The sequence below is a fragment of the Anarrhichthys ocellatus genome, unplaced genomic scaffold (genome assembly GCF_004355925.1).
Source record: "Anarrhichthys ocellatus isolate YVR2014 unplaced genomic scaffold, GSC_Weel_1.0 scaffold3, whole genome shotgun sequence".
In the NCBI taxonomy this organism is placed as follows: Eukaryota; Metazoa; Chordata; class Actinopteri; order Perciformes; family Anarhichadidae; genus Anarrhichthys; species Anarrhichthys ocellatus.
In genome coordinates, this window is record NW_022280033.1 from 8,562,242 (window position 1) to 8,588,978 (window position 26,737).

At 40.3% G+C, this 26,737-nt stretch overlaps 1 protein-coding gene across 14 annotated transcripts in view; it reads right to left on the reverse strand.

Moving 5' to 3' along the window:
• Positions 1-26,737, reverse strand: part of kcnma1a (potassium large conductance calcium-activated channel, subfamily M, alpha member 1a) — a 125,643-nt gene that overhangs the window by 22,796 nt on the left and 76,110 nt on the right. For 4 of the 14 annotated variants that reach the window (XM_031873447.1, XM_031873484.1, XM_031873493.1 and 1 more), the window contains exons 10-20: positions 22,136-22,246; positions 21,856-21,961; positions 21,376-21,458; positions 21,225-21,294; positions 20,313-20,468; positions 19,712-19,821; positions 19,476-19,544; positions 15,101-15,187; positions 14,926-15,002; positions 13,689-13,697; positions 1,655-1,748 (exon numbers count right to left, since the gene is read on the reverse strand). In XM_031873447.1, coding sequence (XP_031729307.1) covers positions 1,655-1,748; positions 13,689-13,697; positions 14,926-15,002; positions 15,101-15,187; positions 19,476-19,544; positions 19,712-19,821; positions 20,313-20,468; positions 21,225-21,294; positions 21,376-21,458; positions 21,856-21,961; positions 22,136-22,246 — 972 coding nt within the window. Of the gene's footprint in view, positions 1-1,654; positions 1,749-5,693; positions 5,775-6,141; positions 6,175-10,162; positions 10,337-13,688; positions 13,698-14,925; positions 15,003-15,100; positions 15,188-18,048; positions 18,061-19,475; positions 19,545-19,711; positions 19,822-20,312; positions 20,469-21,224; positions 21,295-21,375; positions 21,459-21,855; positions 21,962-22,135; positions 22,247-26,737 lie in introns of all 14 variants that reach the window. The other 10 variants (XM_031873464.1, XM_031873376.1, XM_031873411.1 and 7 more) reach the window with 8 other exon arrangements.

Here is a 26,737-nt window from a genome sequence, read left to right on the forward strand (position 1 = left end):
GGGGGGGGGGGGGGGGGGGGGGGGGGGGGGGGGGGGGGGGGGGGGGGCTGTGGACTGTGATGGGTAATTTGATGTTTTGCTGAGGGCTAAGACTGGGAAAAAAAATCTACACCTATAACAGAGGACCTGTCATCCCAGTACCCAAGAGCCAGCAGAATACAAAAGCACCCCTAAAGCAGAGAAAACTTTGACACCGCTTTGAAGCGTTTTCAAAACTGAGTAAATAACTCGCAAGAATTATTATCACTGCGAGATCAAAGCAAAGATGCATATATTACATGGCAAACAGGGACCATCTCCTAAGCAAAAAAGGAAGAGAAGAAAAGGTTTTGTGCTCTAAGTTAGGCAAACTAAACAGCCTTTTAAACAAGCAGTTAGCTGGAAATGTGCCAATGTGTAGTTGTTTTTGTAGTAGTTTTCTCCCTCTGAGCAAGGGCATCTAAAATGATGCTCTGTTGCAAACTAGACTGAAGGGTATGACTTTGTGTTGGGCTAATGGTTCGGCAAGTGTGAAGGATTATTAAGTGCTTGTTTTGTGGCGAACTGAGGGGGAGGCCGACAAGTATACTAGACAAAAATCACAGGCATTCCAGTTCAGAAGGAGGAACTCTGCCTGAGGGAAGCTAGCAGGACCAACATACAAAGAAATCCGAGTTGAATGTAAGGAAATAATACAGCAAAAATAATGACCAAGAACAACACGTGAAAACAGATTAAAGAGTTAAATGATTCAAATTAAACTGCAGTGCAGCTTCTCTGCGTCAATAATAACAGTGACAAGTGTTTGTGACAAAAACCACGCAGCTCTCTCTTCAGATTTTCCTCTTGTAAAGTCATTGAGATGACAACCATAAGACTCTCACTAAGAGTAGGGCAGCGTAGCTATGAATGTTCCTGTCCTGTTAGATCTTCCCCATCACTCCTTTATCCTGCCGTCCCAATCCGCACAGCTCGGCCTCCCTGTATTTTCCACGCTGTCGTGTTGCTAACCCCGCCTCGCAGCCAGAGCAGCACACAAACCAACCCCTTTTATCTTTCAAAATCAATTAACGGCAATATAATTCCACAGGACAGGATAAAAGGAAGGTAATATTTGAATTCATATTTGATTGTGATGATACATCTCACATATGGCCTTAAGTACCAGAAACAGCACTCACAGGGGTTCCCACAATAGAGGAGTAGCCTGAGGGCAAAGTAACCATGCAAGTCCCTCTGATTGGTTGCTGGTGTCATTAGTGCCAGCATTGTTTAAGAAGCACATGTGGACCAGACCGGGGGAGGTGACAGCTGGGACTTTAAAGCCAGTGGAGTTTTCAAACGGCTCCTCACAGCCGCTTTCCATGACAGAAATATTATTTCAGCTCCGTCATTAACAGCCGACAGCATGCCATCCTAAACAGCCCACTGCCTAACGGGGCACTTCTCTCTCGTTCTCTCACAGTTTCTTACCTCCTTCTTCTGCCACCCCTAATTTGCCCCCTCCGATCCATCCAAACTCCCATCATCTCACCATCAGCAGCATCCACCTCTGAAGTATCTCTCACACGCATCCCTCCATCCCTTCCTCCCGGCCTCCGTTCTTCCCTGTATCTGACTTCCTCTCACTCCCCATTTGAAGTGCTGGAAGGAGAATAAAATCAGCATCTCTTACCTCATCATTTTGGGCGAGTTGTTGGGTGAGTTTCGCATCCCTCCGTTGCGCTGCTTTTTTTTAGGCGAGAGAGTGGATGGATGCTCGTCTTCCACTGCAAACACATGCAAAGAATGTCAGAATAGAGACAGATGTTTGGGAAAGTGTGCTGGAGCTGACATAAAAAAAAAAAATGCCAACAATCAATCAATCATTGCAAACAAAAAACTGAACAGAAAAAAAAGGAAAATTAATCATTCAGTGTCAAATTGAGAAAATATAGAGAAAACATTAGTAACGGTCAATAGTAAATCTGAGAGAGGTAGGAGAAAAACACGGAGAAAAAAAAACTTTTTACGAGCTGATAAGGTTACGGAAGGCTCACATCCCAAAACCCCCATATTTAGGCTCTTTAAGGTGCACTTTTATAGGGCCTTCAGTAATACACTACCGCATCTGTTCAGTACACCCGCTAAAATGTGCAGATGATTGGACCTCTAGCAGTCTGCATCAGAGTGACCATGCTTTCCTACGCAATTAATTGCCATGTGATGGTACAGATTGTCATTGTCAATGGGGCATGGGCAAAAGCAATGACAATGACAAAAATTAGGTTATGCAGATGGATCTTGAGTGGGTAGTTTATTTTTATTTATTTTTTTAAGAAAACTATCTGAACCCCACCCCATCATTCCAGTTCCATCTAAATGCGCACAAAATTGCTCTTCTGGTCTACCTCCATGCCAAGAGAACACTTAGCACTCAACACACATCACTACGGACAGGGCTTGATCCCAGGGCATGAATTAGTGGACTATGAATATCGATGCAGCTAATAAATAAACATCATCCTCCAGAAGGAGGTCAGGACTCGTCTTTAAAAGTTTAAATTAAATAATGTATTATCTATGTAAGATTTAATAGTCCATTTTTCTTTTTGATGCTTAGGTGTTAAGCGTTTGCAGGACGCTTAGCCATAACCACAATGTTTCTTAAGATTTTTTTATCAGATTAAAACACTATTTTTCAAATTTAGCTTGAGTCCCAGTCAGACAGAGAGGACGAGAAAGAGCAGCCAGATTGAGGCCGGGCCCAGTCATCTGAAGATTTCAGGCAAGCTAACAGTTGTCTGATCTTCACTACTGTCTGTGAGTTTCAAGAGCTTTCAGACAGGCACCCAGATACTCTTATCCACTCTGCACTCTCCCAGTAGCAAATGCCAAAGTGCCCCGTCACTTCAAACCCGCATTAGTCCTTTGGTTAGAAATCAATAACACAGCATGATATTAGTGCAAATCAATGTGCACGCTGCAAGCCGTGACTATTCTAAGCATGTGGAAATTCATTATTGTCTGAGCCCCCTGTCCTATGCTGTCACCTAATTCTGCTAATAAAAGATAAGAAATATGACTCTGCCTTCTAATAAAATGTCACTCTCTGACATTTCCTTTATGCAACTGGGCTTTCGGAATAGCTGATATCACAAGCACTTTACACTTGACAAATAATTCTCTTTCTAATGTACTTTGACAATACCACATTAAAAATGTGCATTCCTCGCCATATTGTTAGGCAGGCTCCTCCTGGTTTAAACTTAATTTGTTGACAGTAAAAGTACAACACTTCTCATTTGCACCCGCAAAAATAAAAATGAAATGCTTTCAAGCTACTGGGTAATAAACACTTTTTACATTTAGTTTCTATTTCACCTCGATATCCTCAGAGCTCACACCTCAAGCGACATTTCTGAAAATAAATACAGATAAGTATCTCTTTTATGTAGATTCTAAACTCGCATGTTTTAGCACTCCTCAGTGTCACCCAATATAGGCAGAAGCAGCCACTGCACTAGCAGGTATATCTGTGCAAAGCAGCAGGAGCAACAACAGCGGTGGCTACCAGCAGAGTGAACCGACATGCAGCAAACAAGACAAAATGAAGCAACGGGACAGGCAGGGTTACTGACTGATGCATCCCGCTGAGGGGGCAAACCTACAGTGCCTACTGTGACTGAGCAGCATGGCATTACTGGGGTGGTAGCGGTATTTCACCGGCAGACTGCGGGCCCGGTTCAGCCGACTCTCTGCCTGGGATCTGGCAACCACGTCTCCTGGACCTGAGATACTGAAGCGCAGTTGTGAGCGGTCAGACCCAGGCCCTGGCCCCATGGGGAGCAGACTTCCTTTACGGTTATTAACAAGGGGGATGTTGAGTTTGCCTGGCTTGAACAGGGGGTCCTGGTTGGGGTGCAAGTTGTTGGGAAGGAATGCATTTGTGGTGGTGGAGGTGGAGTTGCAGCAGGTGGTTTTAACTGATCGGTTTTGAAAAGACGGTCTAACTTCATCCATTACTGTCAAACAATGGAGAATAAAAGTGTGAGAAAGCCTGTATTAATGCTGATGAATTAGTTAGTGATTAAACTCTAGAAAATTACCTTGTGTTGTCTTTTGCTGTATTGTTTTTTTTTAATTATATAATTGTTTTATCAGAGATTTCAGGACGATAGGATGTTAACAAGTAAATTGGTAAATAAGAGATTCAATGACTTGAAATAAATGTGAGGAAAAAAGAGCGATAATTAATTAAACTCCTATATGAAAAATCAAACACTTGTTTGTGTAAAAAATAAAAAATGAATTGCTTTTTTCTTATTTCAGTTCTGATTAAGCCCAAATAAATCATGCCATAAAAAAGGAATCACTTATCATTTCATTTTTCCAAAACTGGTGTTGAAACTTCATCCTCTCTTATCTACTTAGCACACGCTCTGACTGAAATGTTCACCACGCTCTGACTGAAATGTTCACAGTGACATTTACTTTGCATTTGAGACAAACATGAATTAGTAAGGAGTCTCTCCGTTTTATTTCCCAGTTGCGCTACACGTTCTGGTAGAACAAAACAGAGACACGGCTAAAGCCCGTCAAATTCAATCAGATATTGTGTCATTTCAAGCATAATGTGTTGGAGACTACTTTCACTTCAACAAATATAAAAACTAGAACTAATAATTTATAATATTACTAATTCAAAAACGTTGTATCATAGAACATTTATAGAGGATTCCTTTTGTATTGTGTATAGAAATTTTGTTGGATTCCAGATAAAAAAAATGTAGTCCTATATTCTCAAACATGGTGATTTTGACTGTAACTTTGACAGTATGTCCAGAGACAACCTGCTGTATTTAATCCGAATGTCGAAACTCGGTCACAACTGACGTTCAGCAAGCCGTCCCACCAAACACACACACACGCAGACACAATTTGACTGAGGCTGCAGAGTCAACCCGTATGTTTGCATGTGAAGTGGTTGTAAAGTTGAATGGGAGAGGAGAAGCCCTGTTCCTCCCTTTGGTAGAAGGGTGGTTGGTTGGTTGTTTGGAGGACAGAGCATGCTTGGGTGGCCCCGGGCGATAAACAGACGTTTATCCCAGCCGTCAGCTGCCTCCTTGATTTACGGGGCGCCACCGATAGCTCCTGGATTCATCTGGCCCTTGTCAAACACGTGCAGCGTTAGAGAGCGCTCACCCACCCTGGCAGGTCCACTGTGCATCCTGAACAACGCAGACGGCAACTGTCCCTTCCTGAAATGCTAATCACGTGACGGTACTGTCCTGCATGCAAGCCTTATCAGATTGTCGGAACTCAATGTAAACTGGATGATGAGGCAGAGGAATAACAACTACAAATGTTTACTTTTGTATGTGAGCTAAGCTGGCTTTGCCATTATAGTGTTTGCTGCATGAGCAAGCTTTGTTCTTCATCTGCATCGCAACTGCATGAAAAAGCTTTTTATGCAATGCATATTTCTTATTTTATTGGTTTTAAACATAAATTTAAAACTAATATTATGACAGCTCCAGATCCCTTTAGTTCTGCTTAGAGACAGCCACTATTTAACAAAAACAAATGTTTTCAATATCAATATTCTTAATAAGAACAAATACATTGAATAAAAATATACATGTAAAATGTTAGAGGTGACAAATAGCAATTAACCAATATTCTTAACCAGTAGAGTAAAAAAGTAATGCATTTAACAATTATTTAAGATTTACCTAAATTGCAATCAGCTTTGAATCGAACGCCAGCCTCTTTCTGACTTCCACTGTTCCCTGGTGTTGTAGCGCCATCTGCTGCTACATGCAGCACAATACAAAAACAATATTTTATGGAACTACATGGTATTATCAAACACAAAAATAATTTCTGTTCAGTTGCTATCAATGCCAGGAATTAATTTTCAATTAACATATGTTGAATTATTTAACTTAGAATAAACAGTCTGAGTTAAACATTGAATTTCACACTGTGTTAAACTGTGAGTTTACTTTGTCTCTGTATTAGACACAAGACAACATCAGTATATTCTAAAGGAATAAGGGACATCGAAGTAAATACTAGAGCAAAGCATTGGTACTAATTATGTTACATGACATTGTGAGGGGTCTACAGTCTAAACACAGAGTTGGAGCAGAATGGAGAAGGACAGAGAAACACACTTACGTGATCTGACATATCCATTATACTTATATTTGGCTGAGGAGAATGCAAAGACAAGTGGCAGGTCACACGGGGGGGAAAAGGATGGAATGAAACAGGCACATTAGGAAATAGAGACATCAACATAAGAGCGGTGTGTGGAAATTAAATCAAATGCAACTATGATGAAGTACTACCAGTGAAAGGCATGACGGCATAAACCAAAAATTAAAAAGGTACAATTAATTCAAATTATGGGAACACCTAATAGTGGTGGTGATGATGATGGCAAAAACTAAGCAGACGGGTGAATCAAATGAACTGTCTATTCTGAGATTGAGCCATGCTTTTAGAGAAGTGCACTCAACCTGTAATGAGATGTAATGACAGACTAATGGCAGATTTTTTTTTTTTTTTATCAAAAAAGCTAGATTTGAGGTTACACAGCTTCAGTGGTAGATCTAACAAAGTAATGTTTCTAATTTTAAAAAAAATCATCTGCTTTGACGTTTTAAATTTTGACTTAAATGTGGTGAGCATTGTGAGGTCTGTAGATAGAACAAATAAAGCCACCATGGGGTGCAAAGACAACAACTACATACTTAAGTGCATGTAGACATCCAGCACACACACAGCAGACACTCGCTACTCAAAACAGCCGCGGTGACAGAGCACAAATGCAAAGAGACTTGATCTTCACATGCAGTCCACATCTCTTGCATAAATAGAAATTTTAGGGAATTCTTGGAACATGGGTTTAATGCTTCACTTTTAAATCTCTTGGGTTGTTCTCTAAAAAGAGTTGACCAAGGTCTCCACTTATGCCAGAACTATTAATTATCTGGGAATTACAGGTCATGACCTAGACTGAGGAGGTACCGAAGACGGGTACCGATAGAAGTACTGCAGTGGGCATTTGAAATGAGCTCCGAGCTGCTGACACTCCCCACTATTTCCCAGAGTCTCTTCCAGCAGTAAAGGTCACAGTGAGGGCCCAAGGCTGGCCTATGACACAGATCCTCAAACAGGGACCCACAGTGGAACCTGGCATCTGTCTCTAGCAATCTGCCCGCACTGCAGAGGCGGCAGACTAACTGGCTAGCATCGGGGGCGTAGCAAGGCGGCATAGGACAGAGGGTGGGGGGAGGGGGGAGGGGGGGCAAGCCTGCCTGGTGGACAGGAGCTGTCAGGGCAAGTTTGGTGACAGACCAGCAGGGCTGGGAAAATGAAAATGCAAACATAATTTCCGTGTCAGGATAGATAAGGTCCCCAGCAATGAGATGCAGATGCACACACATGCACAGACACATAGATTGAAGTGCATGTTGTTACACACACACAGCCCAAATGGCCGTGTAAGCATCTTCCGAGCCCCGGGTCTCCAACCCTTGTCCATAGCCGAGCTTTGTAAAAGCTTTCAGCCTCTCCATTATAAAAAAAAAACGGTCACGTGTCTATTTTGTCACTTTTTTCTCAGCTGGCTGCCTGTGATGATGGTCTGGTCACAAATAAAGACCATATGTAACTAATATACAGATCAAAAAACAACTGTTTCAGCTGAACAATTCAGAACAACTTCTGGGAGTATTTCACAACTTAAACTGTTGAAGACAAGAATCAGAACACACAACCACACAAGGGGGAACTCTAACGTGTGCTTTGAGCTATATTTTTTAACTATTTATAAGTGGTAGAAACTGCTTGCCTTTGCTCTCCTCCGTCCAAAATGTCCATCTTTTTAACTGCAAAAGATTCCGCCGCTAACTCAAGCGCATGTCTTCTCTTATTTTCACTCCAACAATTCATTGTCTGACCAAACTGTAGGATTTATATATGAATGGTCTCTAGTAACAGAAGACTGCTTTAAATGAGTCAGCTAATGTGTCCCTAGATTGCTCCATGTGCCCAAAGGGTTTATCAATCTCACCAAACATCACATTACTCACTTAAGATGAGTGCATATTAAAAATGGCTATTAAGTAGATATTGAATCATTAAAGAGCATAAAGCAACACAGGTTTGTGTTTATGTGTTGCATTGTGCTTTATTAGGTGGTCCTAATGTAACTTGCATCAGAACACAGGGGGGCATTAAATGAAAGAGTTCTATCCAAGAAATCAATTATCCAAGTACTAGGGCTAGAGAAATCTGGTTCAGATGTACAAGGGCATGAAGTCATCATGGATAAAGACGTCTTATTCTTTCAGTCTGCTGGGTACAAAACGGGGGAAATGGAGAGAGGAAATCCAACAATCCCTGGCTGACAAAGCCCAATGCACTCCTTTAGTAAACTCACTTTGTTCAGACAAAGTCAGAGTTAAAAAGGGAAAGAAATCTAAGACAGGGGAGGCTTTCCTGAAATCCTACAGGGGGTTGAGGGAGAAGTGAGATCAGTAACCATGTAATGGCCAGTAATTGGTACCGAGGGATATCAGCGCAGGCCGAACTACAAGAGGCCAAGCCAAACTCATCATGGTGTGTTTGACACTAATCTAGGCTGAGTCGGCAGACGGTGGGAGAATGTTGAGAAGGAAATCGGATCTGTATGTCTGAACCCAACGCTTTGATAGCTAGGTCTACTGATGCCATGTGTAATTGACAGACAATTTAGCATTTCCCATCCACTCAAAATCGAAAGGAAGGTGATCTGCTAAGAGGTTTTGTCCTCCGACCTTTTCTTTATCAAGCGAACTATCACTATTTTGTAGTTCTCATTTTGTGTTTTTGTCTCCTCTATTCTTCTCTCCTTTCGCCTCGTCTATTTCTTGTTCTTTCCTGCGATACAAAGCCTCTCTCTTTACCATTTAATTTTATTCCCCCTCCCCCTAATTCTCATCCCTTCTCTCATGCAGTGTATGTGACGTAGACTGTTAAAGAGTGCAGGAGATAGGTACACTACCTAACACAATTTCAAACAATTGTGATCAGAGGCTGAGCAGGCCATTTTATACAATAAAATGTACAAATTGACACTTTCTGTCCAAAAAACAGTGTTAATTGTGAGAAGAATTGGATGTGTTCTTCTTGCTATTGTTCTTTTCTAAAAGCCTAAAAGAGTAAAAGGGCACATTGGGTGCTTGAGATATTATTAGTTACATTCTTGAACCAGTGTCACCAATAAAACTGTGTTTAATATCAGTGCGCTGCACCTCATTTATAAGGCTCGACAAGACTGTTAGAAATCTTCAAAATACCGTTTCAGGTGTGATTTTCTCTTATCTTCTGCATTAAAGTGAAACTAAAGACTCTGAACAGTCGATCGGTAAGGTTAAGTCAAAAGTAAAAGAAAAAAAAGTAACAGAAGCAAAGCTTCTTCAACTGAAAAATGTGGAAACTGAAAACAGTGTTAACTCAGAGGTTTGTAAGGACCTTCAAATGAAATATATAAAACAATCATTTAACAAACACTATCAGAGAATAAAATAATAGGTTCCATTTTGTTATATGCAGATATCTTACCTTTACAGTTCGAAATACATCAAATCCAATAATGATATCACACAACTGCATGACTGATCCAGCATGCGTTAGCCACATGTCTAACACCTACAGTACTGTACAGTACAGCAGCACCACAGAGCCACACCATCACTAACCCACCACACATAGTACAGTCATGAAATCAAACAAATAGTTTCAAATGAATGATGAATAACTGAAAAATACTGATAAAATGTAACTGCAAATAACACAAAATTAAAAGATGAAGAGTTGAAATAAAATCAATAGAAAAAAAAACATAGATAGATAGAGAGATAGAGAAATAGACAGACAGAGATAGATAGACAGATAGAGAGATAGACAGATAGAGAAATAGATAGACAGAGAGATAGATAGAGAGATAGACAGAGAGATAGATAGAGAGATAGAATTTATAAATTAAAAAATGTATTCACAGCTACACAAACTATGGAGTCACAGTTAACGGATCACACCACATAGACGACATCACAGACACACACGTACAGTACCTCTGCATGGTACAATATACACGGAGCACACACCACAGACATCTAACAGCATGTGTTGGGGCGGTGTAACTTACAGGCACGTAAAGTGGTTGCGCAATCATGAACAGAGACAGAGGAAAGTGGGTAGGCCCTCTGAAGGGTGTCCATGTTATTATGTACACTGCCTGACATGCAAGAGCAGTCTTGCTCTGAACAGCCGCAATCAAAACAACATGCCAGTTTCATTCGTTTGTAGACGGACATCCTGGCTACAGTCATGTTTTGGGATGAGAGGAGAGGAAAAGCAGCAGGTTAATGGCAAAAGGAGAAATATTTATCCAGGGGAAGTCGGAAGTTAACTTCATCAGAAAGTACAAGCCTTAGCCACCTGCTCCCACAGACTTAAGCCCCAAATTAAATGAACATGTTCCAAGCGCCAAGATTTATTTCAAATTCGAATTACTTTACCTGAAAAAAGTCGGCATTTTTATTTTGATTTCTTGTCGGAAGTGTCAAATTAGGACACGGTAAAATTCAACAATATTATTAAGAGAATAATCATACTCATTTCTATGGACTGAGTCTGGACAGGTCAAGCTGTGAGCTAAGGCTGTAACAGGTCACAAGGCAAAACTATAACAGTGGGAAAGAGGGTTGAGGACAAAGGAAAGAGGGAGGCATTCAGGGAAGAGAGGCATGAGCAATGTCTTCAGCAGCAACCTCATACAATGTTTCATACATTTGTACATCCTCTATCCGTTTGGCTAAAGGAGTGGATCACGTACCTGTATCCCATCATGCAGCTGTAGCGGCTCTGTCCGAGGCATCACACTATTCTACTGGCTAGATGGGCCAAGACATGCTACTGTATAAGTTTCACTGCTCCACTGCCCAAGGGAAGCTTCACTCTAATGTGCATGCAAGTCTAGATAAAGGATGTATATGTTAGTAATTATTCTGTGATTTATTTGTCAATTTAAAGTGAGCATATGTAACTTTTGAAAGAGGAAATACCATTTTTGTCTTACAGATTTATAAGTAATAAAATGCACAATTGCTTGTTATCCACGTGCCTTCAAATGCATGAGGTGAAATTACTTGTGTCCATCCAAAAAAATCAGGTCACAATGGCATTTGTTACTAACAAAATATATGTTGGCCTGCATCATCACTGTTACTGTATATTTATAAGGATCAACCCCAATGCCATAATGATTGTATGAAAGAGTTTCATTTCTATTTAATTATCGTCCCAAAGACAATGCAATTTGGAAAATAGGTGCTCTCGTTTAGGTAATATTGGATGTGAAAGTAGTATTACACAACTAAAAACTCCTTAACTACTAGTCAGCCTGCACCCCAACAACTGTAAGCAGACACTTTCTATCTTTGTGGTATGTATGTGCAGTATGTGTGTGTGTGTGTGTGTGTGTGTCTGTTGCAGTGTGTGTGAAGCTCTGAACCCCGAGGGAAGCAGGAGTGAAAGTCCCCAGAGTAGCACATCTAGATTGCTGTGACTCTGGGCAGAAACAGTCCCTGGTCCCCATTCTCTCATTGCCAAGGTGCAAACAGACAGCAGACTAATACTGTCTGGCACCTTTACAGAGACACTTTCAGCATCTTTGACTCTTGAGTCACATCGGAAAATAAGATCCTGAATGAAGTAATGTGTTTCAGCTTCTGGCCAGGGAAAGAATGGGAAACGCAGATCATAACCCATGGGGATGAAGGCATCAGGGACTGTTGTATCCTGTGGCATGCACATGTGCCTTATGAGCATGTAATCAGCATGCAGAAAACGTAGTTCTGGTCTTAGCAACAAGAGAGGCTACAGAGATAACTGTTCACAGTGTTGAAACAGTTTGGGGGTATGGTAGACAAGGTGCAGCGATGCTATCACTTCATGCTGGAATTTCTTAACTTCAGAGTTTCTGCTTAGGCATTCAGAACACGGAGTACATGTTGTTGTTTTTTTACAATGTAGATTATTGACACAAGGAAAGGGAGTGATGGATAACACAAGACACTTACACACACACACACAGACAGACACACACGCCGACAATGTCTTTGACTTCTGACTTCACAAATACCCAGATTCTGGCCTTGAATGATAAGGTGTTCATTTCAGGGCATTCCTAATTGAAGATTCAACATGACGGCTGCCCTGATAAACTGTCTGCATGGGTTCAATCAGTCACCATCTCCCATAATCCACCAAGTCACAACATACTCAAACAGAAGCTATCAGGGCACTATGTTGAATACGAAGGATGTCCCAAAGAAAGCACCATTCTGATATACCCCCCTAAGACTTCCTTATTCAGCAAAGAGTGCAAGGAAACGGACACTGTTACAGAAGCTCAAGAGTTGAACTCTTGAGCGATATCAAACACAGGGCACAGTAGCTTATTGCAGTGGAGGCAATAAAGAGTGCAGAAGACTAATGCTTTTGTCCTTGGAAAGGCAGCCATTCTGCACAAACACACAGCCTTCACCAAACGCCAACTACACCATATCATATAAACAAAACATTAAGGACCACAAAGTGATGAAACAAACTCAGGCTGAGGAATTTAACAAACTGTAGATCCGTTTTTTGATTCAATTTATTACTCCAATGCACAGAAACACCAATTTCATCCTTGCATGTTTTGCTGAACAGGTTTCAGGGGATTTAAGTTTCCTCTACAGACATCACCATTTGAGTATTGTATTATTAGACATGACTCTGGCATGGCATCGCCATCTGGTGGCAATCTAACACTCTGGCAACACTGTACTGCTAGTGAACCAGCGCAGCGAGTCAAATAAAAAGGGGGCCTAACATCTGCCTAGATTTGAAATGCACAAGACGTGTGTGGTGACATTTCAACTCTGAGAGGAACTGATGATCTCTGAAACCTCGGCCAGAGCAGGACGAGGACCCAAAGTTTAGAAAAGGGCTGAGATCACAGAGAAGTGGGGCAAGGGGGATACCAGATTGTTTTGATTGTGTTTTGGCAACCTAGCTCGTTAGGATTTGCAGAACTTCCCACAAGGACATTTTCTGCTCTCTGAAAGTACAGCCACACACAAAACCTCCTTTGACAGAAAGCAGATCAATTTAAACCTCAGTGGTTCTTGTTAATTTCCTTCCCCTCGTGTTAGCTCTTCTAAATCTATGATTACTGTATGACATCCGTGATTTTTAGCACGTTCCTTCTGTACTTTCTTGCAGCATGACACTATAGGGAGGTTAATCATCGATAATGGCATAAGACTTGCCGCAGATTGCCTTCCAAATGACATATACGAGTTTGGCTTGATGATCAAATAGTGAGGGAAAACTGCAGATCTCACCGGCCACATCCGATTAAGTCGCACTTAATTGTCGTTTTCAGTAAGAGCATCAGCTGACTGGGGCTGTCAGGAGGAGGCCTGATGCTGGTGTGAGTTTTATTCCAGCTGTTTTGGTTTTGGTCTGGTCTAAACACAGTACAGTAGAAATGAGAGGCGAGGAGAAGGATGCAGAAGCTACATTGGTACATGCAACATAGATACTGTATACTATTAGCTGAAGAGGAAAAAACAATTGCACTGCACTCTGGGTAATAGTACAGTCATTTTCTTTTTACTCACAATACATCACTACCAGTGAGTAGTTAAAATAAAGTGGTGTTTTCCAATGGCAGCAGGAAAGGAAATACATCAAAAGTGTGTCACTGGTCATAAAGAAACATGGGAAAAACAACAGAAGAGAACACAACATGATAGAACAGAACATATTGTCAGACAGACATCCCTTGCAGTAATGGAACTGTCATCTTTCTAAATGCAACTCTCTTGTTGGGAACTAATAACTTGAAACGTAACGCCATGTCGATCACTTCTAGGACGTGACAATATTAAGAAAGCAAACCGAAGTAAACAGTTTGTCTCAATAAAACCAGAGCGTGAAAAGCCTGATGATTCTATTGAGCTGGGAGAGAAAGAGATTGTCTAAATAATTGAAATGACAGACAAAAGAAGGAAATGGTGGGTATCTTTTTTGAAAACCAGGCTTTGTCTCTAACAGGCTGCTTACTGTAATTGTCTCTGACCTTTTGTAGAAATATGGGATATTCACCTGAATTAGTTATCCAGTGGCTAACATGAAGTGACGACCGTGCATAGGTCAGGTTATATTCATGTGCTGTTCCTGCCTTAATGGTAATGTTATGTCTGCAGAAATAAAGAGGGAAACTATCCATTTGACAGGGGCGTATGGGTGTATCGTCTGAAATTTAACAATTAAGATCACGGTGGCTGAGTGCAGTACTCTCAAATACTCTCATAGCATTTACATGTAAAATGAATATAATAACAGTGGGTCACAGCCAATAATACTTTAAATGTTACAGTAAAAAATCTCATTGTCTTATGCATCGTCTCTCTTATTGTGGATGTTTTCCTGTTTTTGGTCTCTACAGCTGTCAACTAACACAATTTCAATTATATCTACTAAATGCCTCATGTCTAACACTGTAAACTACAAAGAAGAATAAAGAAGAAAACACACACTCAAACATAACACCTACATTTCTTCTAGGGAAAAAACTAATCAGATATTGACTGATGATCATACCATGATGGATGTTATGGAAGTTCAAATGAGACCCATAATAAACACTTTCCTAAGGGTGTAATGGTGCGACAACATACAGTTTTACCTTTAAAATCACAGTGCCGTGGTACAGAGGAACAATGACACAATGAGAGGTACAGTTTAATATAAACCGTAAGTATGATGAGACACACAGACCCACAGGTAGGTTTTGGAGCGAGAGGAAGGGAAGGAGGGGCGTCGATGGGGCAAAATAAAGGCGCAGCTACTCACGTCGTTTGCAGCCACACTTCTTGATCCGCTTAGCGTCTGTGATGTCGTCATGACAAGCTTTGCAGTAGAAAAATGCTCTAAAAGTGACACAGTAAAAATGTTCAGCACTTAAAATAATCAAACTGCCCATTCGACATAATTAGTGAGCAGCCGATCATCAGGATCGCCGTATTACCTCTTAACTTCCTTGGCATCACTGGCGATAAAAAATCCCAGTGTTCCTTCCTGCAACTTGACGTGGTTGCCCGGGTTGATGAGGATGCTGGGTTATCAGAGAAATAGACACATCGTGCTCATTAACTTCTGGACAACACTCAGTTCATGAACATAACGTGCTAATCAAGAGGAATGGTACACAGACTTGTTGATGCCGTTAATCGGATGTGCACTGTGCTTATCTGGACTTGTTTGATTTTGGGCAATTTGCTGATGTGATACTCTCATGGATGGACAGAATGTACAACAGTATGACCGCACATTCAATTTGAATTCTTTTCTTTATAGCATGGTATTGGTTTGCCACAGGGTGAGAAGGGGGACAGAGAGGTACAAGTAAAGGCACACGGGCAGAAAGAATTAAAATTATGGCTATGGAGTGGTTTTAGTGTCAGCACTCAAATACAATCATCTAGTCACAACACATGTTATGATGGCCACTGAGACATGGCTGTAGTACAGAAAATGTACAGTAAGAGTTGTTATCTCGGTTAGTAATTGACAGTGGGATGCAAGGGAATGAACAGCTCCTTTTCCTGCCAATACAAAGCTGATTGTACTCTGGTGACTCTGCTATAGTATTTAGGATTGCTCTAAAGTTAAGTCCAAAGGTGGATAAACTCATATCAACATATGTAGTGACTCTGCTCACTTGAATTACAGGGTGAAAATAATTACAATGCATGTCCAGCAAGGTCAATAATTACTTCAAATTATATATTACATTAATTATATGAATATCTAAAGACACAAATATGCTGGCATGCTGAAAAACAGCTGAACTAAAAAATATCAAGGGATATATTAGCAAACCATTTTGATTTTGTGTGGGACTCAGTTTATTTACCTGAGCACTTAAAGTGACTGGCTGTATCATTCCCCATTAATTAGACTGAGACAACGGGTAGACGCAGCACACACATACTGTACGCTCATACATACACCCACACACACACACTGGTCATTAATGGTTACCTGTGGGCAACAATCATCAATGATGTGAGTGTGAACTAAGAAATCAAAACACTGAACCCACAAACCTTTAAGGGTCACACTCCTTCAAAATACGACGAGCCCAGATGAAAGATGATGAACTATTGTTATTTATATTTAATTTACTCAGTTATAAACTAAAACTTTTGGCAATTTGTGACAATACTACTTTCATATGGCTCACGAAACTACTGTCAGTGCTAGGGTAACGCGTCTCTTACTATCTTGATTCAAATCTTTGTATTCTAAATAACTATTTTGTGACATTTTAGGAACTCATTTTGAAAAAGTATGTTGTTTGTGCCGACTCAGAGCAGAAGTGAAGTATTACTTTTAAGAAAACATCTTTCTTACTACATCTTTCCTCTGGGCTCTGGAAAAGGCTACATCGGAGAAAATAAACAAAAATAGTAAGGGAGCAATTGAATCCATACACATGTCGGGCCGTGATCAAATTGCACCAGTCATGCAGATTAGATTTTTTTTCCCACCACATTTTTTCTTTTCAATAAGTATAATAGAATCTAACATTCTCTGAGATTGAATGGCCCCCAGAGAAGTAAACAGGCGTTACACCTGGCATGCTCTTTAGTGAAAATAAATGAAAGAAATAGATCAAAGATCACAGTTCCACAAACATTGCTGCCCAAATCTGAGATTTTACAGGAGTATCTATCCAAGAGATTTGACTTCGCTCAGGTGCAAACTGGTGAATAGAAGCTTAAAAAAGCATATCAAAACCTCATATTGTGAGCAGCAAAGCAAGCATCAAACACCTTATGTGATAGTGTCATAGCATGCAGTTACAGTACCAAACAGCATGAGGAGGACAATAATCAAACAGAAAGGCATAGCCACTGCGGTACAGGTATAAGGACAGGTACGTAGATGCAGACGGTTGCAGTAACTTCTGTGCAGTTGGATTGTTTCTCAAACACCAAACTGACAGGAAGTGACCTCACTTAAAAACATCTACTCGAGAGACGGACAAGCGTGACGGAACATTGTGGCTGAGACGCACAAAAATGCACACACTCAAACTCTCCCTCTCGAGGTAATCACACGTAAACCAGACATACAGACAGGCACAGATGGATATACATTTAGCACGGACAACATGAGAGGGTGATGGAATGCAAAAGTGAAATGTGGAACACGTGTGAATCTTTTAGCCTATGGTTATTTTATTTCAGTTTGGATCAACTTAATGCTATCCAAAATTCAACACTTCCATGCCTTTCCTAGTGTGTGAATTGATGAAAAGAAAAGAGTGGTGAGGTGCTGCTGGTGTAATGAAACCATGAAGAAAAATATATCATATGATATTATATCAGCCACTGCAACAACAGCAATGGTGGCGATATTGTATTTCCAGATTAAATCCATAATATAGAACAGCAGATTATCAGTGTTTATCGACACATCTGAGGTCTAAGTTATGTGTAGACAAACTCCTCAATGATTCTGAGTCAAAGAAGCATTAAGTACTGATTTAAAAACACCATGAGTGGAATAACTAGCCTGCCAAAGCAAACATACAATAGGATAACAACTGGGCAACACTGAAAAAGAACTGAAAGTGAGAGAAACAAACTAAGCAAAGGACTGGCAAAGGACAAAACTCAAAAGATCAAATAGGAGGTAGATATGGAGAGGGTGAGCGTTTGGCCTTGGTACACCGACAACAGCAAAGACAAAGAAACAGCACTTCTACAAACATGTCCAATTTATCTACCCTCTCTCTGCCTGCAAAGAAGTTAGTGCGTTAAGCACAAGGGACACCATAAAAAAAGAGTTAGAAAAAGAGGCCTGTGAGATAGTGTTTGGAAACTTGGGGAAACTCCCAAAGTCAGAAGCTTTAAAGTGCTGGAGATTGGGTTGAACTTTGGAAGTAAGATAAGGTAGAGGGCATACCGCTTTCGGCTTCTGCAAACAACAAGAAAAAATCTCAAATCAAACAGTTGTCATGAACATAAAAGAAGAGGAGAATATGCTTCGAATGTTTCTCTTCGTTATTCAGTAGGTACACCTTATATGGCAGCACGAGAAGCAACTCTGTACAGACACACAATTAAGTTATTTCATGCTTGTCCAAAGGTGAGGTCCTTGCACCTAAAAAAATGAATGTTTACTGAAAACAAATTCAGTTTGATTTAAAAGGTGGTTATCTTTTGACAAAGGCGTGATTAAACCAAATGGCAATGGAAATTGTGGCAGTACATCTTCTAGAAAAGGGCTGTAGGTATACGGAAAAGTATGCCTTATTGTGGCATCATCAAAATCACTCGAAAAAACTATTTTCAATAACTTAACTAGCTCAAAGGAATTAAGACTACAGACAGAAAATAGCGCACTGGGATACATTCCAGTGTAGGATCAAATATGTACACAACTACAAAATTTAGAAATTTGGTTTGAACTTACAATATCAAAATTACCATAATTTAACATGCAACTCTTCCAGTACACAAAAAAAAACATTTGCCACAGGTGAATGGGGAAGAGTGAGTGAGATTTGGCAATTGAAATTACTGAAAAATAGTACTTCATGTATCATGTTGTTATTGGCGATAAGACGGACACTGATGTAGAGTTACTTGTTATCACAGTGAACAGGGACACAAAAGAATCAAGTTGACATGAAATTTGAATGTGCAGCAAATTGGTTAATCAGGTGTGAATGTGTCTTTTAATTGACGGCACAATATAATCAACATAGGACAAAACAATGTTGCAGTGCCGTTACCTACAGTAATAAACCAAGTTGAAATTTCAACCAGATCTTTATCCTTTATCCTGCATACCTGCAAAGTTTGGTAAAAGTATCAGACTTATGTAGTTACCACCACCGACAACATACAGTCAGTATCACCAGTCCCAAAAGTTGTCATCAGAATTCACTTAAATTTTGAGGAACGTGAGGCCACGAGGGCAAGGAATGAGTGAGTTGTTGGTGCAGATCCATGTTTTTTTGGAACATTTCTGCTAAATTCTCATGTACCACCACACTGTATGAAATATTTTGGCACACTAAAATGAAAAACAGAAATTCAAGATGACTGTGCAGCCTTGGCAGAGGTTCGTGCTCTCTGAGTGCTTTCTAGTTGTGTTGTGTGTAATGATGCTCGTATTGGCATGCTGTTATTCAAATGCCATTCACCAACTTATTGTCTGTCAAATGTGATATGATCATCAACTGTTATTAAAGCTACAAAGAGGATTTAGCGGGGGGAAAAAATAAGATATTTTATTAAAAGATCCGCTTGAAGCGAGTCACACAGCGGTTCACTTTTAACACAGCTGTACCCGACGTTAGTGGAAGAAAGATGCAATAAACAAACCTGCTCTCCATCTGCTCGGACTTGTATTCGATGGCAATAAGCAGCAGCTTCAGCTTCACGTAGCACAGCCTGTAAAACATGCGCACTTATTAGAGGACAGCAGTGGATGAGCAAATGACTGATGTGTTCAAACGCCTTTGAAATTCACATCTTGTGTTTCCTTCTTCACTTCAGAATTGTTAGCTATACCTACCACTGACAGTGGGCTTTCTGAGCGAGGAAAGAGCGATACTTACTCACAGACAGTGGGGAAGGTGAGGCCGACAAAGGCACTGGACAAATACTCTGTGTACATCTCATTAGCCACCCCTTCTAGGTAATACTTCTGCCATGTATCCTCCTCAATCTGACAAAAAAAACAAGCACGGAAATGTCACATGTGAGGATAAGACAAAAAAAAAAAAAAAAAAAAAGCAACACTGTTTTCCTTCAAATAGCGGCCCAATGTGGTCTGCAGATGTTCCACCGCACAACATCAGCCTGGTCATTATAAGCTGATCCATCATCTTTATGACAAGAGAACAGTTCTTTGAAAGAGAGAAGCACCTCTTCAATTTTGAGCCACAGACACACTGAACAGATTCCATATGAAATCTCACAGTAAAATATGACGTGCCAGGGCGACTGAAATCATTTTAATGGAAGTCTTTCTCTGGACAAAGATGTCTAAACTTTCCGGGGAATGTACTGTGTTTGATAGATCTAGTCCATCTGTCGGCAGTACTGTATCCACTCATTTACAAAAATGCAATGTGAGAATTCATTCATCCCTATTACTGCAGTCCGTTCAGAAGGAGCGACTGAGACAAGGCAAGTTGATCTTGTCCTCTGTGTTACCTCAATGAAGGACCTCATAGAGAAGAGGTTGGCTAGCATCGTGGACAGGCCCTGAGCCAGACAGCTCTGGGCAATGAAGCCTGCCTTCAGCTCCGCCAGACAGATAGCATCGTCACCCTCCCTCCAGTTCCAGCTTGGAATGTTCAGCAGATGGGCCTTCATCACATGACAGACAAAGGAGGTCACAAGACACAGAAATCTAAGCAAATGGTTCATATTTCTTAAAAGGGGGAACATCATGCTCCTTTTCAGGCCCATACTTGTACTTTGGGCTGGGTTTCATGTCCACAGGGTTTCATGTCCACATGCTTTAATCTTCAAAAAAACAACAATTTTCTGTCTGTCTGAATAAACCTGTAATTACCCTCTGTCTGTAATGCTCCGGTTTAGCGCCTGTCTCTCTTTTAGATTTCTTTTCCCCAAAATGTTAAAATGCAAAAACACTGTATTTGTAGGGTGTCATTTTCAAAAATGCTAGCTAACAAAAGTGATTCTTTCCTTAGAATTTAAAATATATATATATATATATATATATATATATATATATATATATAACAATACGTCTTTAAATACCTGTTAACTTCAATGCTTAGCAACACAATAATATATGTAACTTTCATGATAGTCGTTGTGAATTGGAGCAATGAAAAGGTCGATATTTGCATGAATTGTCATATTATATGTTACCAGTCCTTCTGGAGTCAAGGGAGCAAGTGGTCAATGGAGTGCGTGGTCATTTGTTTAAAACATGTTGCTATGAATTACCAAATGATGAAACAAACTACTGAAATGCAGCACACAGCAGACGTTGTTGCGGGTTATCCCCTGATATACACGTTTGGTCTTGTGAGATAAATAAAGAGCATCAAGATGAAGCGATCTTATATCTCACAGGGCACCAAGACGTCTTACCTTATTGTGGTACTGTAGCATTTGTGTGATTATTCTGATCTTGGGATGGTAGTTCTTGATCGAAATAACCCTTGAAGCAGAAAAGCCGGCACAATGTAACACACAATAAATTCATTTTTCCACTGATTTCAAAGTCCAGACAATACAATACCTCATGATGTTGGAGGCATCTTCAGCATCAGGATCTGCACAGTATTTGTTGGCTAGGATTAGGCAGGCATCTGCTGCTTCGATCTATGTGTGGGAACCAAAGAAGCAGGCATGTTAACATGATAGTCAATTCATATTTACAGGCATCGAGTGTTAAACTAATTGTGTCTCTCTAACATTATGATAAAAAAAATAGTGGGATTTACTTGGGCCCGTTTCAATCAGTCATACTTCATATCAAAGTGGTTCAGACTTCTTCTTCCTCTCTGTTCTGTCTGTATTCATTTTGAAGAAATAAATAATAAAATATCCTGCTCTGTTTTCCTCTGCGCTCTATACCCTCTAAAAATAAAAATAAATAACTGATGTTTTAAATGGAATTTGCTTTTAATCTGTCCAATGTATTCTACATATTAATTCAACAAGCGTTGTCTATAATGTTACGTGATTTCATCTCTCATGAAGATGTCACTGACAGTACCTTCACTCTGGCGAGGTCGTGAGGGTTGAGAACAGATCCCTGGTAGAACTCTACTTGGGTAAAATGGCGTTTGAATAAGGCTTCCAGCTCAAGATTAGGGGAAATACTAACACAGAGAAAAGAGGAGAGGGGTTAGCGTACATATATAGATATAGATATAGATATAGATATATATATATATATATATATATATATATATATATATATAGATAGATATATACAACACACAGGCTGCCTGTGTGTTCTGCTACACATGGTGAGGAAGGAAAAAATAACTTACTTATGGAGAAAAACTATTTCAACATTGACATCATCCCTGTCCTTGTGTAGGAAGTCTTTGAGGAAGTTGGAGACACTTTCGAGGGTAATATGACCACAGACCACAATATGCCTGGAAGGGGGGAAGAAATCATCTTGAGTGGGCAACATAAATCACTGCAGACACTGGCTTGTCTCCCACAGATAATCAGTCAAACCAAAGCACTCTCGCATCTCAAACATAGACTAAAAAAGAATATATACATGTCAAAAAAATGCCATTTCAAAGCAAACAAGTAACTGAATTATATCTTCTTTTTTTGCCATAAAAGTGAACATTTTCCCCCATGTAATGAAAGTGGTTTAATTCTGCACAACAAGTCCAATCAAACACTCAACTCTGAACCACTTTAAAAATATTTAAGATATAATCACACAGTCCACAGTGGTTGGATTGTCTTCCGTTCTCAATATAAAAACTGTCCCTTCAGCCAAACCGCCCCTTTGTGAGCTGAATGCATGTTGACAAAGACATCTACATCAATATGCTTGTGCTTTTTTACAGAACATTACTAAAAACTTTCAAAGTGATTTGGAGGCTTGTGGTAGACACAAATTCTAAACAGGACCTCGGAGTATTTTGACGGGTCCGCTTGGCAAAACATGTAACGCATTACAGCAAGGGGGATCTGTCAGACTGTGCACAGGGCTGATTACAGAAGTGAGGAAGTACAAAGTTAGATTGGAACGATTTTGGAGTTGAGGTTGTGACCCTGTTTGTCCTCTGACTGCACCGTAAGCCAGAGTGGTCAAGTTCAAAGATCAGCTTCACATTTATATCATGAGATGAGAGTCATTTGGCCAGTTTGGATGGTCACTGTCTGACAAGGGCCGAAATTTAAACTTCAAATTCTTAACTGTCTCAACAATTAAACTTCAGCTTTAATTCAATTTGTTCATGAAAATTTTCATTTTGCCGTTTTAATTTTCTTTAAAGTTCATATTCAGGTTATCTTGCTCCTTAAATGTTATTGTTGCTATTTTTTCAAATAATTTAACTAAGTAGTGAACGTTGTTGTTATTAAAAATGGTTGGAACTCAACCATGATATAGTTATATTAAGCAATTTAATCACGCTAATCTGGCTGTATTTAAGACATTTTATATGCTTCATTTGGACTGTGGTAAGCTGAGCTACCCTTCTGGAGTTAACGCTAAATGTCACCAGGTCTTATTGCCAAACCCCTAAATGAGAAATCCAAACATGCTGAGTAGAATTCAGCCCTTATACTGACATGAATTAGTGTGGACACTCGGCAGACACCCTAAATACCCGATGGAGACCTGTAAGGCAATCTGTGTAATGACAATGGCCTTATCCACTACTTAGCAGGATGTGCCAGCAGACAAATGAACCACTTTAGTTTTGAGGGCCTGGATTCTGGACAGCTTTGCATTGAACACTATGAGTATTGGGTTACTCTTTCCTAAAAAATAAAAAAATCACAGTGGTCATATTCTTATGATCAAACTAGATTTGTCTGAATCCATTATCATACTCTTGTACACAAGAAGCAGACTCTGGCTGACGCAATAACCTTCAAAAGTTGATGCTTAAAATTATAGAATATTACTGACATCTGACTAAGTTTGGCAGGTTTAAAGGAAACAGATATTTATTGATGTTAGATGAGAACCATAGTCCAGATCACTTAATGTCCTCCTACTCTGTACCAGATGGACCGAGTAGGACTGAACTGAAGTGGACTTGGCAAAGTAATGTGTCAGACATATTGAAAGAATGGCAGTCTGTGGATGTTGCAGGACATAATGGTCTTCGCAGATGTCACCTCTGTCCTTTAAGAGGATCTAATGAGCAACCGTGATGGCATGGCTGGCCAGAGTTGAGCAAAAGGGGCCGTGTGGTCTTACAAGCTGATGAGCTGAGATGTCTGTGGGCAGCCGGCAGTATTTGGCACAAGATGTCTCTCATTTCAAGAGATGAAGAACATTAGTCACGTTTTTCTATTCCCAGTATCCCAGATGCCCTTCAACAAGGGTAGAGGGAATATACAGATTTATATGGCGTATTGTTTAGTTTGTGTGGGTTCAGCATTAGTTTATTAATCTCTCCCTCTCACACTCACACACACACACACACACACACACACACACACACTCGATGTAGTAGGTGATTTATCAGCAAAGCAAAACTTTCTTCCTCATGCTTTTTTCCTTCCCCCCATTTAAGTCTCTGTATTTAAGACAGAATAATTGTTGAAATATTATGCTTCGCTTGATAGACGTAATTAAAGTTGCCTCTTCTGAGTGGCATCAAATTGACTACTGAGGTCTTTGGCTCGTTGAACAGGATATAAGAAAAGGATAGCTTGAATAATTCAACCATTTATAATTGCTTCATGAAGAAAATACCTTCCCTCTGGTTAACCAGATTGAACCGTACAGTTTAAGCTATATGGACATTTTTACAAGAAAACCAAACACAACCCAGAAACCAGAAACTAAACAAAAGAGGGCACACAATCACATTAAATACAAAGGGGTATTACAGAGCGTGCACACACACAACATGCAGTCAGGGAACATCCTAAGATGTCACTGGGGAACAGACAAAGAGCTCAAACATCAGCAACAGAGGCCACTCACTTGGTACTGCTCTAATCCTTAGGTCAGTAACGAAACTTTACTGCAAGAATCATCGTCAAAATGTTGCAATTTATACAACTTAGCTCTCATTTTATTTTTGTATTAAATATAAAGGCATCTCCTCTAATCAATTACAAGACGAATGCAGGTATATACTGTATAATGCACTTTGTAATTACAGTGAAATAGCATGCGGATTCTTTGGAAATGTACGTTTGACCATTGAGTCGCTCGCCCTTACAGTGGACTTTCAAAGGTGTACGTCAAAGTCCAGCCAGTTAAAGCCAGTTTCCACGTCAACCCCTCTGTTGAAGTTGGGGCTAATGGAAACCATGGAGCCATAATGGAAACCACAGAGCCCCGACTGCACTGGGCGCCAACAGAATGCAACACTTGTCATTATTATATCAGCACACGCAGGCTGAGTGCTGTCACTGCGCTCGTGGGCGTATGCTACACTGCACAGAGTACTATAAGCAACACCAGCATGAAACAGAAATGTCGTACAGATCCAACGTGAGTCTCTCTCACTTCCAAATAAACTTCGAGGCCTGTTTCAAATGACAGCGGCCAGGCAGCAAGATGAAATAAGGGATACATTTAAAATAGCTCACAATGTATCATGATCTCATTGTTTGTGAGCTTTGTAATCAGTCGGATACTTGTAATCTCCTAATCTCATTTCCATGATAGACTTTTTTTTTTGTGCTGACAGCTGCTAAATAACTGAACCCCGATGGCAAACCTAAACCCACATGACAGAGCGGTTTTATCTATGTGTCAGGTCCAATACATGTAAACACCAAACAAATACAACTCTAAATGATCATCCAAAGAGCCTGGTGCCACTCTGAGCCTGTGTTTGGTGGGTATCTTCTGATTGTTACCATATGTTTTGCACTGTATGTCTAACCGAAGAGAGAGATGGTGGGGGGGTGCGGAAAGAGAAAATAAAGTGTGTGGGAGAAATTATCCTCGGCTTTGACAAGGGCTTCTCTCAACACACATCTGTGAGTCTGGGCTGAGGTCACTGGCCAAACATAACATTTCATCAATCTTATCTCAATGACAGGCAAACATTATCGAAGAAAAGCTTTTTTCCAATGCCTCGTTCTACTGCTGACTAGAATCGGAGAAGAGAAACGGAGTGACAAAGAGAATTGACTGCATAGTAGTAGATGTTGAGTGCCATAGCAGAGAGTGAGAAGAACAGAGAAGAAGGAAAAAGAGGTCTACCCTCCCTGTTCTAGACACACCACATCTGGATTAAAATATATACCTGTGTGCTGAATATCATTACGGTTTGAGCCACGAGGGGAGGAGAACAGTACTGGAGAGTATTTACTGTGGTGAAATGACCACGCATACTTCACAGTGCACTGGATCCTCTGCTGTGAGAGGCCATTTACACATATACATAAATAACAAGAGTTTTTGGAGACAAACTCCACCAACACACAAACAGGAGAACCAGGCGAGCATCAAGAACCAAGCAGGCAAAGCAAGCCAAAAAGCAATTGAGAGCCTCCACTGGGAGCGAGGCATCCAGCATTCAGGGTGTGGGAGCTGACTGAAGATCAGGGCCAGAGTCATGTCAAGCGTTGATGATGCGATGGGCTAGCGTTGACATACGACGGGAAGATTACTCTTTCATGGAGTTCGCGGTCAATGAATAAGCCTCATAACTGCAGGTCATAGAGAACATGCCAAAAATGATGCAGTTAAAGCAAAGTAATTCCATAAAACATGCAAAAGACAACATCAAGCAAAATGAGACAAGAAAAGAAAAGATATCTTGCAATGGTCATTGGAATTGATGACGCTTAAAAAGACCACCAATAATAATGCACTTGCAGATGGTTAAATCTTTCTATTTTCTTGTGGGAAAAAGATCCATTGGAAGCGGATAGTAGGGGTTTCATGACTATTTTCTTTCATTTAGAAATAAGTACTAATT